The 17,721-nt window shown below is 37.8% G+C and overlaps 1 protein-coding gene across 1 annotated transcript in view; it reads right to left on the minus strand.

Moving 5' to 3' along the window:
* The window catches only part of LOC127454821 (MAM domain-containing glycosylphosphatidylinositol anchor protein 2-like), a 205,662-nt gene extending 188,243 nt beyond the window's left edge, over positions 1–17,419 (minus strand). The window contains exon 1 of the mRNA XM_051722271.1: positions 17,172–17,419. Coding sequence (XP_051578231.1) covers positions 17,172–17,244 — 73 coding nt within the window. The 5' untranslated portion in view covers positions 17,245–17,419. The remainder of the gene's footprint in view (positions 1–17,171) is intronic.
* Positions 17,420–17,721: the final 302 nt, after the last annotated feature.

The raw sequence follows: 17,721 nt of genomic DNA on the forward strand, positions 1-17,721 counted from the left end.
ACCATGTCACTCATGTCTGTTTGCTGTTAGCAAGCTATAGTTTATCAGTGCAGTCAGTAATGTAGCAGATTGAAAGGTAAACATCAGAGCATCTTTCTGCAGCTCAGCAGACAATGGTGTGGTGGTGGATTGTGTCTGTTGAGTGTTGATTTCACGCTACGCTGTTACCTAGTTGGTGAGACGCAATGCTGGAAAGTAAAATGAACAATGTCCGTCTTTTACTCTCCGTGACAACGAGCTTATAGCTAACTAGCTAACCATGTAGCTACTTTTATTGCTTGTCAGCTGAGTGGAAGCTAATGTGTAAACATGTATTCACCAAACTGTTTTGTTCAGGATTCACATTTTGGTGCCCCCTTCAACCAAACAATTCCAGTTGTTGCATTTATAAAATGTAATATTTAAAAGTCTGGTTTTCCACCATTGAAAATGATGTTTCCCCTGAACTTGTATAGCAAAATACGTTGTAACACTGCTGTTTTTCTCTTGTCTCGGCAGGTGTAAATGCTTCTTTTTTTTACAATCTGCCCCTAATTGAATTTTCGTGAATTGTGAATTTTCCCCCTCTAAAATCGGTATCGGTCTCAAAAATCCCATATCGGTCGGGCTCTACTATGCACATCCCAATTTGAGACAGCCTAATGGAAATAGTAATACAATATTAATGGGTACAACACGCAATTATATAGACTACAGGATGTGTGAGCAAATAGGAATTAGTCACCTATGTCATCAGTAGTGTTTTATTTTCCAAAGCGACTTTTTAGCTGTTGTTCTTGAGGAAAGACACAGTTCTTGTAAATGATTGCTTTTGTTTTTATGGTTCTTTAGTGGTGCTTTTAGAGTCACTAATCTTGCCTTCATGCCTTTAGGACTTTAACACACAATGGTCCTCAAGAAGGCCATGCAGCATCAGATGATTCTTTATGCAGATATTTTCAGCATAAAATATTCAGTATCTTACTATATATTTTACTCAATTTTAGCCACTATATTTGTTGTTATTAGTCTTGGCATGTCAGGTCAGTATTAATTTTGGCCACAATACTTCACTCTGCATGCATGCAACAGTAGTAGGCTGCAGTAATACATTTACATGGTTAGTCATCTACCTGTAAAATGAAAAAAGTCTGAACCTGTAGGTAACAGAAAGCTAACCATGCAAACACAACGTATTTCAAAGAAAAAAATAATCAGACTTTATGGTGCTGGGTGGGCTATGTAAGCCTATTGGCTCTCCACATGAGCATATCCGTCATGCTTGAGAACTTGAATAAAAAGCCCCTTGGAACCTTACAAAATTAGCAGCAAGACATAAACGCATGGTACAATGTTCTTGCTACTTTACTATCTACCTAATAGAACAACTTCAGTGTAAATAAGATGTGTACTAGATTGTGTAGAGCCAAAGTGTACAGTATGTATCACCATGCTTGCCCCAAAATATAAACTACCGGTCAAAAGTTTTGAAACACTTACACATTCTTTATTATAATTTTTTTTCTTCACATTTTAGAATAATAGTAAAGTCATCAAAACTATGGAATAACATAAATGGAACTATGGGAATTATGTTGTGACTAAACAAAATCCAAAATGAATCAAAACTGTGTTATATTTTAGCATCTTTGAAGTACTCACCTTTTGCCTAGAATTTGCAGACATGTACTCTTGACATTTTCGGTATCACCCTGGGATGCTTTTTAAACAGTATTGAAGGAGTTCCCATCTATGTTGGGCACTTATTGGCTGCTTTTTTTTATTATTTGGTCCAATTCATTTTTTATTACATTTTAGTTTTATAATGAAATAAATTAATATGTTGGCACAATTATATTTTTGTCTACAAAACTAATTTCAAACATTTAAGCATACGCCTTCAGATCAAAAGATTTTTAAGATCATGCAAATCATTTCAGTCAAGTGTTTCAAACGTTTTGACCGATAGTGTATATTTTCTCATACATAAGATATATGCAGTTTAGGAGGGCCCACTGTGAAGGATAGGTCATCAAATCAAATATTACTGAAATAATTTGGCTAAGTGATATGGAACCGTTATGCGGTCAAGACCTGGAACTATTTCATAACTGTGCGTTTACTGAAAAATAATAGCACACCTTAGAACGTCTGTCAACCAATCAGAATCAAGCATTTAACAGACCCTTGGTATAAGAAAAATAACATTTGTTCTCCTTTTCCTCGATGTGTATGAAATGTGTAGCTTTTTTATTTATTAATGTATTTATTTTCTGGAAGCAAAACATCAAAACCATGATTTCTGCTAAGAAAACCATGGTGACAACAGTCCTTGTTATTACAGTCATGGTTACTACAATATTACTATAGTAAAACAATGGTTAATTTTCGTTAGGGTCCTTAACTAAAAAAAAAACGTTTCCTCTAATTACTATCTCAACATTTTAACTTAATACCTGCATTAACATGCTACATGCATCAACATACACCGCATTTCAAACTCAACTCAACGTATATTCAACATTCAGAATCTGTACATCACTATAGAAGAAATAAACTTGCTATTAAAATGAATACGAGAATGGATGTCGTAACGTGACTCGAGTATTTTAATCATACGCGGAAATCCCACATCTTCATCAACGGAGTAAGGGCAACATAAATTTGGCAATGAACACCCCAAGAGCTTTAGTTCTTGTTTCATGTCTGTCCGAACTAGCACCTAGTGCCTGCTTAAAGACAGAAGGGAGTGTGTGCAGTTTCGGCTCATCTTCGGCTCTGTTCGTGCCCCATGCTATCTATCCTCAGGTGATGTCGGCATAAATAACTAATCAAATATCGATGTATTACCAGAATACGGCACTCGCTTCGAGAAATGTCTGTTTTGTAAACGTTGTTTGACCATCTCTATTGTAATTGACTGCATAAAAAAGTTCCCAGACAGGAGACTTCAATGACACAGGGGCTTCTCTCTTGCTGCTTGTTTTCTCCGCTTGCCATTTAAAACTAATGCGTGCAGAACTGTGATGTCATCAGCTGATTTAACATACTAACAGTTAAGAGGATAGCATCTCTGTAGAAAGTTGACCCACGTGAAACACAGGCAGAGCGTGTCCATCTACAGAGCCATACAGGTGCATTAGCGGAGGTTACAACTGCGCATGTCTATTTGGTGCTTTATATTCTTCGCCAAACTGTATGATCCAGATGCTCATTAAACAAGAGTTACACCCCTAATGTACAATGTGTAGTTATCTTTTGTTTTTATATTGTATTTTTCCATAATTTATTTTCAGTGACACAAACAAGATTTTCAGGATTACTGGTAAACGGGGCAGGCAGGATATTTTAAACCTATGTTCAGCTGTGCAGTACCATGTTTCTGATAAGATCTATACAGTACAGCCTACTACTAGTGTTTCGACTAGTGAATGCAGGCCATTCCACATCAGTCAGAATCAAGTGTGCATCACAGATTACCTTTATTCGAATGTTGTCTTTTACCTCAGAATGTGATTTCTGTAAAAACACAAGCAGATGGCCTTTTGGAATCGAAAATATCATGAGCCAAGAAATCCTCGCTGTCATTAAAAGTACATTCCCTCTGTATGATGCCACAGGAAAGTCCTCTAAAAGCAGCACATCCATTACCAATATTTCCTTTTAACAGTTTATTTATGACTGCATTTTCAATTAGTTAAGTAAAATTAATAAAGCCTAATATTAGCTGCATAACAGTTATTTCTGATTCGAGTGCTGAACTCCATACATTTTATTCGAAATGTGGTTTATTAAAATAATTCAGTTTATAATCAGTTTGTTCAGTTCATTACTTGTCCAGTTGGAGTTGCCACTTCACACACAACAGTAAAAGAGTGCGTACGCAGAGTCAAGAGTGTGCAGACGCACATTTCAATGCCCATTTTGTGCATACGCAACGTATCAGGACCCTGGTAAGCTTCAAGGTATGTTTGTCAAATGTAGGGCCTTGTAGAATGTAGGCTTCTCTTTTTTTCTCTCTGATTAATAATCATCATTGATTATTTTTTGCATAGAGTAGTCAACTATTGCAACAATCAATATCACAGCTTACTGTATATTGGTTTGTTCGGGAAGATTCTCAAATTCTATGGGCCAGGTTAAAAGCCTAGTGCTAAACAATATGAAAAATAGCCATCAGACTATACAGTGAGATTGATAAGGTTTCAAAATATGTGTAAAATGTCAGCTAGTAGTAACCAGGACTCATTTAACGATTGTCACAGTTGTGTAACTACTATTGCGAATGCATGTCATTTCTGTTCGGCAGTTGTGTTAGGTTGAACATTGCCATTGTCTTTCATGGTTAATTGAACATGGCACACTAACTGTGCGATACAAACCAGTAGTGGAGTCTTCATAAATAATTCAAAGAAGCATGTTAAGATGGTTGTTGTATTCCACATTAACTGTAATGCTTAACAACTGTAATGTGCCATGCTCATTCCAAGCTTTCTCAGCTCATGATTGCTGCCTTGGCACTCTAGAAGAGTGTATGATTGTGGGTGTAGAGGGACTGGAATACTTGGGCTTCTTTGCACAATAAAGGTAATCATAAGAAAATCTACAAGGAAGGAAGCAACATATGCCACAATTCAAGACCATCCAGAGGTTCAGACACTCCTCCAAATTTCCCCTACAGGAATACTGCTGGAAATGCAGAAGCATCTTGAGCATTGTAAAACTGTTTCTTAGTCCATAAAATGACTGCTTGTAAAGGGTGTGAATTATTTAGAGAAGAACTGAGAATGGCCCTTTCAGAGTGGTCAGTCCAATCCTGAGAAAACTGTCACAGGCAAGTGTTTAGCTCTTGTCTAGTTTAAAACTGAGGCTAAATTTACAGTATATAGGAATGCTATTATACATCTACCCCTGCCACCTCAAATATACTGCCAGATGGCAAAGTCCAATATTCCACAACAGTATGCTTTCAGTATTGACTATATGGTGCATTTCAGATTTAGAAAAACTGTACCATCCAACACAAACACAAGTAAAATCAAAATAAAAGTATTTAATTATATACTACACTCACTGAGCACTTTATTAGGAACACCTGTACACCTCCTTATTCATGCAATCATCTAATAAGCCAATCATATGGCAGCAGTGCAATGCATAAAATTATGCAGATATGGGTCAGGAGCTTCAATTAATGATCACATCAACCATCAGAATGGAGAAAAAAATTGCATGATTGTTGGTGCCAGACGGCTAATAAGTATTTCTTTAACTGCTGATCTACTGAGATTTTCCTGCACAACATTCTAGTTTACTCAGAATGCCAAAAAAAAAAAAAAAAAAAAAAAAACATTCAGTGAGAAGCAGTTTTGTGGTCGTAAACGTCTTGTTGATGAGAGAGGTCAACAGAGATCGGCCAGACTGGTTAGAGCTGACAGGAAGGCTACGGTAACTCAGATAAACACTCTGTACAATTGTAATGAACAGAATAGCATCTCAAAATGCACAACACATCGATCCTTGAGGTGGATGGGCTACAACAGCAGAAGACCATGTCGGACGCTTTATTAGGACCACAGTGTTCCAAATAAAGTGCTCAGTAAGTGTATAAGTCTAGTAACAGTTAGGGATGCACCAATACCACTTTTTCTCTTCCGATCCGATTCCGATATCGGAAATCTCAGTATCGGCCGATACCGATACCGATCCCGATCCGATACCAGTGTTGTTTTTTTTGCATAATCAGTTTAGAATATCTTTGCATTATTGTGTGGAACTAATTGGGTGTACTCTTTAATATGTAAAGAAACACAAACTTCTAACTACACATTATTTCAATATAAATGTATAGCTTATTAAGGAAAACTTTATTGTTAACTAGTATACTGGATAATGTAGCAGTAAAATTAACAGTAATTCCAGTATAAGTCATGCACCTCAGGTGCCGTTCTAAATGCATATAAGTGAACCAAACTATTGAGCATCTACATCTGAGATGTTGTTCATGAGTAGCGCTCAAATACTGCGCACTGCTGTGAAGGCTAAAAATAGGCACGTGTGTGTGTGTGTGTGTGTAAACAGAGCAGCGCCATTCAAAAACGTGCTGGAGCTGCATGTGCATTTTATATATTTACAGTGCATCCGGAAAGTATTCACAGCGCTTTACTTTTTCCACATTTTGTTATGTTACAGCCTTATTCCAAAATGGATTAAATTAATTATTTTCCTCAAAATTCCACAAACAATACCCCATAATGACAACGTGAAAGAAGTTTGTTTGAAATCTTTGCAAATTTATTAAAAATAAAAAATGAAAAAAATCACATGTACATAAGCATTCACAGCCTTTGCCATGACACTCAAAATTGAGCTCAGGTGCATCCTGTTTCCACTGATCATCCTTGAGGTGTTTCTACAATTTCATTGGAGTCCACCTGTGGTAAATTCAGTTGATTGGACATGATTTGGAAAGGCACACACCTGTATATATAAGGTCCCACAGTTAGCAGTGCATGTCAGAGCACAAACCAAGCCATGAAGTTCAAGGAATTGTCTGTAGACCTCCGAGACAGGATTGTATCGAGGCACAGATCTGGGGAAGGGTACAGAAAAATTTCTGCAGCATTGAAGGTCCCAATGAGCACAGTGGCCTCCATCATCTGTAAATGGAAGAAGTTTGGAACCACCAGGACTCTTCCTAGAGCTGGCCACCTGGCCAAACTGAGCTATCAGGGGAGAAGGGCCTTAGTCAGGGAGGTGACCAAGAACCCGATGGTCACTCTGACAGAGCTCCAGCATTTCTCTGTGGAGAGAGGAGAACCTTCCAGAAGAACAACCATCTCTGTAACACTCCACCAATCAGGCCTGTATGGTAGAGTGGCCAGACGGAAGCCACTCCTCAGTAAAAGGCACATGACAGCCCGCCTGAAGTTTGCCAAAAGGCACCTGAAGGACTCTCAGACCATGAGAAACAAAGATTGAACTCTTTGGCCTGAATGGCAAGCGTCATGTCTGGAGGAAACCAGGCACCGCTCATCACCTGGCCAATACCATCCCTACAGTGAAGCATGGTGGTGGCAGCATTATGCTGTGGGGATGTTTTTCAGCGGCAGGAACTGGGAGACTAGTCAGGATTGAGGGGAAAGATGAATGCAGCAATGTACAGAGACATCCTTGATGAAAACCTGCTCCAGAGCACTCTGGACCTCAGACTGGGGCGAAGGTTCATCTTCCAACAGGACAACGACCCTAAGCACACAGCCAAGATAACAAAGGAGTGGCTCCGGGACAACTCTGTGAATGTCTTTGAGTGGCCCAGCCAGAGCCCAGACTTGAACCCGATTGAACATCTCTGGAGAGATCTGAAAATGGCTGTGCACCGATGCTCCCCATCCAACCTGATGGAGCTTGAGAGGTCCTGCAAAGAAGAATGGGAGACACTGCCCAAAAATAGGTGTGCCAAGCTTGTAGTATCATACTCAAAAAGACTTGAGGCTGTAATTGGTGCCAAAGGTGCTTCAACAAAGTACTGAGCAAAGGCTGTGAATACTTATGTACATGTGATTTTCTTTTTATTTATTTATTTTTTTATATAAATTTGCAAAGATTTCAAACAAACTTCTTTCACGTTGTCATTATGGGGTATTGTTTGTAGAATTTTGAGGAAAATAATGAATTTAATCAATTTTGGAATAAGGCTTTAACAACAAAATGTGGAAAAAGTGAAGCGCTGTGAATACTTTCCGGATGCACTGGACTTATTAAACACAGCCTTTTGTGATTCACAGAGATATCGCACGTCTTCAAGTGGCTTTGAATAAATTCACGAGTCATATGAACTACTTTAATTGTGTTTTAATGGTTCTTTTATGTCATTTTTCGAGCTTGACAGTAACAAACATGACTAACACACAGTATCGGATTTGGATCGGGCTCGTCGGACCGGTACCCAGTCCGTTTAAAAACATCAGTATCGGAGCCGATACCGATCCAGGTATCGGATCGGTGCATCCCTAGTAACAGTAGTGCTACATCTTAGATCTAGTCTTCACTGTAACGGTGATACAGCCCACTGTATTATCAGATCAATTAACTTGCCGCAATAAAATCTGCTGACCAGATCTTCTGCAGTTCAGTAGCATTGTCTGACCCAATCTGCACAATAAAAAACTAAAGGATTCTGCTTTGGTCATATAAACAGCTAGCATTTCAATAATTTCTTGGTGTTGATGAAATATGAGAAAGCCTTCTATGGAAAGATGGGATCTAGAAGTTAAAAAAAAACCTAAATATTGGCAGCTTGGATTAATAATGGAGAGCAGTGAAGGAATGCATTTAGCTGAAGATAGCTATAATTTTATCACCTGACCACTTAGTGTACTGTCCATGTAGATTGTGTGACTGTATCACAGGCTGAAATTAATGGAGGGACTGCATACGAAATATGAAAGAGAGCCATCACAGAGGGTAAATGGAATATAATTATTTAGTGATCGACCGATATGGGTTTTTTAATTGCCGATATCCAGAGAGCAGGATGGCTGATAGGCCGATACAATGCCGATATATCAAACAATTTAATATAGTAAATAACATAAATATAAAATTGCAAAAAATGAATAAATCCTTATTTAGCACTATATTTACTCATTTTCACACTAAACTTTAACTTTGTAAAACATAATCTAAAAAAATTATATTTTATTTTAAATGTTAGATAGCAGTTTCTTCTGATTTCTGTTTAGTCATCAAAAAAATTCATTTATTTGCACATAAAGAAATTGTTAATATATTAGGAAGGAAATAACAGTACACACAGTAGTCCAGCAACCATAGATGGCATGTCCACATTAGCAAATGCATTTTCTAAAAAAATACCCAATCAAACCAATTGTATATACAGAGCATAGTGAATAAGACATTTACTCATGGAGCACATGAAGAGCTTATACTTTGAAGTTGCACTCATGCGCTTGCGTGGATCCAGCCTGAGCAGCAATCTCCTGACAGTTTAAAGGCCCTGGATCACCTGCTTGGATTTTCATGGACTGATTTTCATGGACTGACCATCATGAGAGGAACTTTTGATCCTGATCCTGAAGTTTTTGATTCTGGCTGATAGAATACGTGCTTCAGAGGAAGATATTAGATGAGCGCTCGACGGGAAGAAAACGCTGGATTTTCGTGAGGATCGTGAATTATATCTTTTTAAACTAGATATCTGCATATTTGCAGACGGTATAATAGAAGTTTTATTGATATTTGTCATTTATCATTAGGAAAGTTACAGGGAACTGTTGAGGAGAGACTGTTAGAATACATGCCTTAGAGTAAGATTTATGAGCGTTCCACAGGACCCTGGATCTGCTTAAGTTGTGTGAGGTTGGTTTATTACATCTGTTTAAACGAGATATGCGCATATTTGCAGATGGTATATGATATTAGTTTTATAGATATTTGCCTTTTTGTTATTAGACAAGACAATTAAAAGTTACAGGGAACTGTTGAGGAGAGAGAGGGAGAATGAAACAGGTGAGCACTTTAACATTATGATTTAACATAAGATCCAACAATGCACCAGCAGTTGTACTGCATTACATGAACTAAAAGCTTATCGACCCCTTACTGTACTGTAGATAACTTACTATTGGAGCCCCCTTTTTCATTTTAGCCTAAGTGGCCTGTTGGGATGCTATAATATAGTGCATTAGTCTATCTCTCTGTACAATAAAACTATAAAATATTTATCCGTAGGGACAGTAAGACTACGTATCAACCCATTCCAGTTAACTTCTTCATCGAATTTAATTTAATTGTAATTCGTATCAATTTTGGAAAGGAAGATGAGTATTTACTGTAAATATAGGCTCTCTATTCACCGATACATGCTCTAATGCATCATAAAATCAGTAGTAGTTCACCCAAACTTTACATTCTTCAAATTTCAGTTTTGTTTAACATTGATTAGGCAAATGGAATAAGATAAAAATTTTAAAGTTGGAGCATAACTTGAATAGAAGAGTGATGCAATATGATTTAGCCTAAACATATTTGAAACTAAACAGAAAAAATCCTTGAAATTTAAAATCCTTGATTCATTTAAATGTATAAAAATGTATTAAGATTGACTCGACAAACAGAAAAGGAGTAACATAAAACTACTGCCCACCTCTGCACAGTCCAGCCAATTGACCATGCTTAATTATTACTCCACCTTCTGAATTAATAAGAACCTTGTAAAATGCATTTTATTAATCTGAGATCCACTGGTAATGATTTTGGCAGGGGAAAAACACTACATCCATAGCCCCACATGCACTTTATGGGGGGTTAATAATCAGCAAAAATCTTTAGTTTAAATGTAAGAAAATGTTTTTAACACCTGCAGAGTACCATGCATGTCTACTTCTCAGTTGTTACTTATCAGTTCAGTGTTCACAAGTCAATCAAGATTAACTGTGTATCATGCAGTAAACTAAAGGGTCATGTACCAGCATCCTGAATGTAGCAACCCACAACACTCCCACATTTGCACATCTGCACAGGTCATTAAACAGGAATCTTAAAACACAGTCAGCCAAACACAGAAACATGTGCCTAATCACACCGTTTGACCATTGCAAGTCAACTGCTGTGAATATCATAGACCCCAGATTATCACATTAAGTAAATAACACTGACAAAAAGCTTTGGGATATTTATGTATTCAGTAGGGATGTGCCAGGGTGGTCGACTAATTGACTAGTCGTCCAACAACTGACTAGACGATTAGTGGGGTCAACTACAAACAGTAATGTCTTTAGTCGTGATGGTTTTACTGGGAGATGCAATTAATAATAATTTATATGAATAATAATATAATTAATAATTCCCCTTGAATTAATTGAGACGCCACTTCTCGGAGAGCGTTTTTGCATAATGATAGCTTGCTGTGGTTAACAGTGAATAACAGTCAGCACAGTAAAACCCTCTGCAAGAAATTCCATCTCTTTACTGCTTTAGGTTTAGTCTTTTTATGCACCGCTGCTGTAACAGCCATTAAAGCGCTGCATCAACAATACATTTCAAGATGATCACTGTCAGACTTTAAATCCTTTGTTGTGAGTAATGTTAATGTATTTTTAAGATGCTTTGGAGAGATTAAAGTGTTTTGCTGATCCTGTCTTAACACTGCTTAAATACACTCCTTCTTCTTTCGGCTGCTCCCTTTAGGGGTCGCCACAGCAGACCATCCGTGATCCGCATATTTGACTCAGAGGTTTTTACGCCGGATGCCCTTCCTGACGCAACCCCCAGTGGCTGCGGGACTCTCACTCACACCTACAAGGCAATTAATTTAACCTGCATGTTTTTGGACTTGTGGGGGAAACCAGAGCACCCGGAGGAAACCCACACGAACACGGGGAGAACATACAAACTCCACTTCTTAAATACACTGCCTGGCCCAAAAAAAAGTTGCATACTCTAATATTTTGTTGGACCACCTTTAGCTTTGATTACGGTATGCATTCATCGTGGCATTGTTTCGACAACCTTTTGCAATGTCACAACATTTATTTCAGTCCAGAGTTGCATTAATTTTTGGTCGAGATCTTGTATTGATGACGGAAGTGTCGAACCATTCCGTAAAGTCTTCTCAAGCACATCCCAAAGACTTTAAATGGGGTTAAGGTCATGACTCTGTGGTGGCCAATTCATGTGTGAAAATGATTCCTCATGCTCCCTGAACCACTCTTTCACAATTTGAGCCCGATGAATCTTGGCATTGTCGACCTGGAACATGCCCGTGCCGTCAGGGAAGAAAAAATCCATTGATGGGTTAACAAGGTCATTCAGTACCTTCAGGTTGTCAGCTGACTTCATTTTATTGCTGCGTAACGTTGCTGAGCCTAGACCTGACCAACTGAAACAATCCCAGATCATAACAATGCCTCCAGAGGCTTGTACAGTGAGCACTATGCATGACGGGAGCATCGCTTCATGCTCTTCCCTTCTTACCCTGATGCTCCCATCGCTTTGGAATAGGGTAAATTTGGAGTAGGATTGCAACGGTATGAGATTTTCACGGTAAAATAACCATGATAACACTATCACTGTATACGGTATTACCGTATCAGTTACAATGACCCTTAAAGGAGTTTTTTGGTTGAACAAACGCTTTATTATAATTGAAAATTGAAACCATTTTTTTTTTTAAATGAAAGTATGTGTAAAAAAAGTCTCCCTTTTGAAAATAAATAAAATAAATAGAATAAATAAGAAAGGTAACAGAATTATAATAATAAACCGAATTATAAACATGATAAAAAAAAAATTGCATTTAACTATAACATGTTATATATCTAAAGCATGTTAGTTTACATGTTAGCACAGCATGTTAAATTAACTACTAAATGAAAAATAACATCAGCTGTGTGAGCTTTTAAAGTAATGTCTTATTATTATCAACAATTAACATATACTGTAGGTGTGCGACAGCGCAGCCAGACTGCTCCTGTCTGTACCTTTAACTCACACACATACTCACTTATGTCAGACCTCCTCGCCTCGCTTCTCTGACATTTTCTCCGCTGCATGTGTGTGCGTGGCGCAAGTTGATGAGTCTGACAGGCAGTCGAGGACGAAAGGAGATGCGCACGCGCAGGTGAGATTCTCCGTCCGGATGCATTTTTTTTTCCTCAATACTGTAGACAAGCAAACGTACATGGTATGAAAACCGTCAATTTTCATACATGGTATACCTTGAAACCAGTATACCGTTGCAACCCTAATCTGGACTCATCAGACCACATGACCTTTTTCCATTGCTCCACAGTCCAATCTCTCAGTCCAAGTCATTTTTTCTGATCAGCCTCACTAACAAGTGGCTTTCTTGTGGCCACACAGCTGTTTAGACACAATCCTGTCAGTTCTCGTCGCATTGTGCATGTGGAAATGCTCTTTCACTATTAAACATAGCTGCGAGTTCTATTGTCGATTTTTTACGATGCGATTTTAAGCGTTTTTGTAATCTCATTCCAGATTTTTTTTCGAACACATTTCTTCCACAAAGCTGACGGTTTACCACTATCCTTTCAGGTTTTAATGCATTGGATAGTTCTTAACCCAATTCCAGTGATTTCAGCAAACTCTTTATTTGTTTTCTTTGCTTGATGCAGGCCAATAATTTGCCCCTTCTGAACCACAGTAACATCTTTTCCACGACCACGGGACATGTCTTCAGACATGGTTGTTTAAGAAATGAGAAGTTACACACAGTATCAGTTAGGGTTAAAAGTAGTGCCCGGCCGATATTAGCCTTTCACAGATATATCGTATTGGCGTATATGTTTACCGATATGCGCAGATATGAAAACTTTTTTTCAGAACATATAATGCAGAAAACAATGCTTTAGAATTGGTGTCATAACATAGTTTGTCCAGCAGAACTGCGTTCCGACTCCAATGTTTACAGAGCTGACAGTGGTTCTGCTCACAGTGCGGAGTTAAGCTGTGCGGTGTTAAGCGGTGTGGAGTTAAGTGGTGTCTTCACGGTAAGTTGCTAACTAGTTTGTGAAATACATACTGGAAAGTTAATAAACAATGACCCCATCATTTTCCCTTTTCAATATAACTAATCTAATGTTAACCCTGTCCCTGACAACCATGTCACTCATGTTTATCACATCTGTTTGCTATGTTAGCCAGCTATAGTTTGTCAGAACATCTTTTTGCAGCTCAGCAGACAACGGTGCGATGGTGGATTGTGTCTGCTGAGTGTTTATTTCACGTTACGTTGTTACCTATTTGGTGAGACACAATGCTGGAAAGTAAATAAAGTCCATCTTTTGCTCTCCATGACAACAAGCTTATAGCAAACTAGCTAACCACGTAGCTACTTTCATTGCTTGTCAGCTGAGTGGAAGCTAATGTGTAAACATGTATTCACCAAACTGTTTTTTTTTTTTTTTCAGGATTTGCAGTTTGGTACTCCCTTCAACAGGGCTCCAGACTAAAAAAATTACTTACCATTAAGTTTGCATTCCCTTTTGTCTCATAAATGTTCACATTCCTTTCATAATTTATACAAATATAAGAGATAAAATATATATTTTTTAATTTAGTATGCATATAGAATTGTGTTGCCTTCTTGAGCACCTTGTGTAATAGATGTGTACAAGTCCCTCAATTGTCCTAAGAGTCAAAAGCCTGATTTTATATATATATATATATATATATATATATATATATATATATATATATATATATATATATACATATATACATATAATCAAGCTTTTTAAGCTTATAATTTTAATTGTTTTAAAATATTGCCTTTTTGTCTTTGGCCCAGACACAGAGATTACAAGAGTGCAAACTGAATGAAATCCCAGATGCAGTTTATTGTGCTGCTCCAATCCCACTAAATAATTTCCAGGACAAAAAAAATAAAAAATTGGTACACAATATGGGACTTTTAATTGTAAAGAAGCCCGAAATACACATGGGACTCTTATTTTGAAATGTATGCACTCCCCAGTTGTGAGCTCACTGACGGCTGATTCGCTGAGAAAGTGAATCTGATTCAGACTGCTAACCTGAGCTCCTGAGTTCAAACCCTCAGTTCTTTTCAGGTGATTCATGAAAAAGACCCGATTCAAAAGTGTCATTTGTTCACGACTCTCTCGCGCTGGGTTTGTTGTCATGTGTGGTGCAGCGAGCTCGTCATCACAACAGAACGGGTGAAAAGCGGCTCAAGACACACTGGTGCGCGCTCTAAAGGTGTATTCAGTAACTCACAAGATGATATCTGATCACACAGCATATGAACGCACACAACCCAACAGTCGCCAGTGGCGACTAGATTTTAAATTATTGTCGCAATCAATTATATTTGATCACATTTATGACCATTTTAATCGCAGTCTGGAGCCCTGCTTCAACTGAACAATTCCAGTCATTTTATTTATAAAATGTAATATTTAAAAGTCTGGTTTTCCACCGCTGAAAGTTTCCCCTGAGCTTGTATAGCAGAATACGGTAACACCGCTGCCACTGTTTATCTCTTGTCTCGGCAGGTGTAAATGCTTCTTGTTTTACAACCTGCCAATAATTGACTGGCAGTATTAAAATAGTCAGCATTTGACTGATACTAAACAGTACTACTGATGTTTATTTAGCTATTTATTTTATTTGTATTTATTCTTTATTTAAATGGTCAGCAACTGACTGATACTAAACATACAGTACTGATGTTTTTTAAGCTATTTATTGTATTTTTATTTATTCTTTACTTAAACGGTCAGCAACTGACTGATACTGAACATACAGTACTGCTGTTTATTTAGCTATTTATTGCATTTTTTATTTATTCTTTATTTTCTCAGTGTTCATTTCTAGAATTTGTTGACAATGTCTAATAATAATGTTAAATATTCTTTGATAAAAATATTTGTTTAAGAAAGCAGCCTTCTGAGTATCTTTGCATAGTCATATCGGTGCAAAATCGGTGAACAATCCACATAGAAAAGGTCTGTTTCCATTCCAGCTCAAAAATTAGCTATATCGGCCACCATATCTGTAATCAGTGAATTTTCCCCCTCTAAAATTGGTATCGGTCTAAAAAATCCCATATTGGTCGGCTCTAGTTAAAAGAATTGTTGCCAGCTGAAACATATTAATCATTGCAATAATGATCCAGTCATAGGTTCTTAAGTATCTGCTTATTTAATCCAAAGGGTGACTTTTCTTTTTTTTTTTTTTTTTTTTTTGCCAGGCAGTGTAAATAGTTGCCGTTAAAAAGGTTAAGCTGCTCGATGTCATGAACAGTTGTGTTTTTGAATGTGTAGCATGGATCGCCCTGAAGCACTCCGGTTACGTTGAAGCGTGTCATTCTGCATTCAGGATGCGCATAAGCAGTTTTGTGCAGGTGTGGGTAAGAAATAGATGAATATTTATTGTCCTTTTTTACTATAAATCTAAACTTTCACATTCTGAAAGTGAAAGTGGAGATTTATAGTAAAAAGGATTGAAATATTGATCTGTTTCTTATCCGCACTTATTATGTCGCTTCTGAAGACAAGGATTTAACCAGTGGAGTCTTATGGATTACTTTTATGCTGCCTTTTTAATTTTTGGAGCTACAAAGGTCAAGTCATATCAATTTCATTGTATGGACCTACAGAGCTGAAATGTTCTTTCAAAAATCTTTTTTTGTTGTTGTTCAGCAGAAGACATGAATTCATACACATCTGTAATGGCATGACGGTGAGTAAATGTTGAGAGAATATTGTTTTTTTTTGTTTTTTTTTTGGGTGAACTATCCCTTTAAGTAAGGTCATACGTACTGATTCATGCCCTTATTTAATTTCTTACTTATCCAAACGGTCTTCCATTAAGTAACAGTAAATCTGCCCTTGTAATCCATGTGATTTCAGTTAAAATAGGTCTCCGAGCTGATGCTTTATACTGTAGTTACAGCTTTTATCCCATTATGAGCAACCCTTTGTAATATTCTAAAGGCAGCAGACAGCTAAGAAACCATTTCTATGCAGGTACTATGACAAAATGAATGGTTGACATGCATTCTGCAACCTCAATCATGTCTAATGTTGTTGAGAATCACACGTCACTAAACAGACAGAGATTGATGTGCTTTTTGGCTCCTCTTCACAATGAAGCATGAACCACTGATAAAAACCATTTGATTGCCACAAACAAAGCAAAGTATGTTCAAAGTGAATCTGATTGGACACTGCCACTTGAAACATATAGTACTCAACCCTTAAAATATTATGTGAATAAAAGATATGCAAGTACAAATGACACTGACAGCATCAGGCCTAACATATACTGTACATTTCTATGCAGGTGTGTCAGGATGTCCATTTTCATTGCTTATCATAATGAAAGGCACAGAAGATTTCTTCTTTACATAGCCTAGATTATCAATAATAGTAATCTATGACTTTCAGATGGCAACTAAAAATGCATAAGGGATGCAATACGAGGCAGACTGAGGCCACAGGCTACTGATTCCCCACGGAGCACCTGTAACGCAGGAGCTGTCACTTGACGTGAGCTATATAAGGCCTACATCACACTGGACATCATTGAGAAAGAAAACCCACATCCTTCCATCTACCTCACGCATTTTCATGTCATGACAGCTTTGTGAAGGCTTTTGAACGTAAAAGCTACGTATATTATCTTACCGTATACTCCCTGGCAAAAAACGCCTTTGAATAGTACGGCCAATAACCACAGAAGACCAAAGATAACATCCATCTTTACGTTAGTCTGAACATATTCAGCTCCGTGTCGACCGGTTCCTCAGGCGGCGAGCACTTGAAAAGAGTACGTGCAGTGTGATCTCCCACCTTTCGTGACCGTAAATATCATTAAGAAACAACTGGAGTAGTGTCAGTGTCGGTGGTCATTTCTTGCCGATGCAGATTTTCTTCACCAAACTGCTGTGACAATTGAGGAGGATGAAAACCAAACCCCAAGAGCGGGTTTCCTCCTCACACCTTCGCCGGCAGTAAGCACCGACTCGATATAATGCTGGCAAAAGTAAATGACAGAGCCATGGGAAACACGCGCGCTATTAATCGGAGTCCGATCACGCGCACTGGTATCCACCTCTTCAACGTTTTCAAAAGATAACACTGCGGAATTTAATGCGAAAAATAACCAATGATGGACGAGACCGCCGCTCTCATCCCTTCATAATCACAGGATGCCGGTGAGGCAGAAAGGCACGCC

The sequence above is a fragment of the Myxocyprinus asiaticus genome, chromosome 17 (genome assembly GCF_019703515.2).
Source record: "Myxocyprinus asiaticus isolate MX2 ecotype Aquarium Trade chromosome 17, UBuf_Myxa_2, whole genome shotgun sequence".
NCBI classification, from domain to species: domain Eukaryota; kingdom Metazoa; phylum Chordata; class Actinopteri; order Cypriniformes; family Catostomidae; genus Myxocyprinus; species Myxocyprinus asiaticus.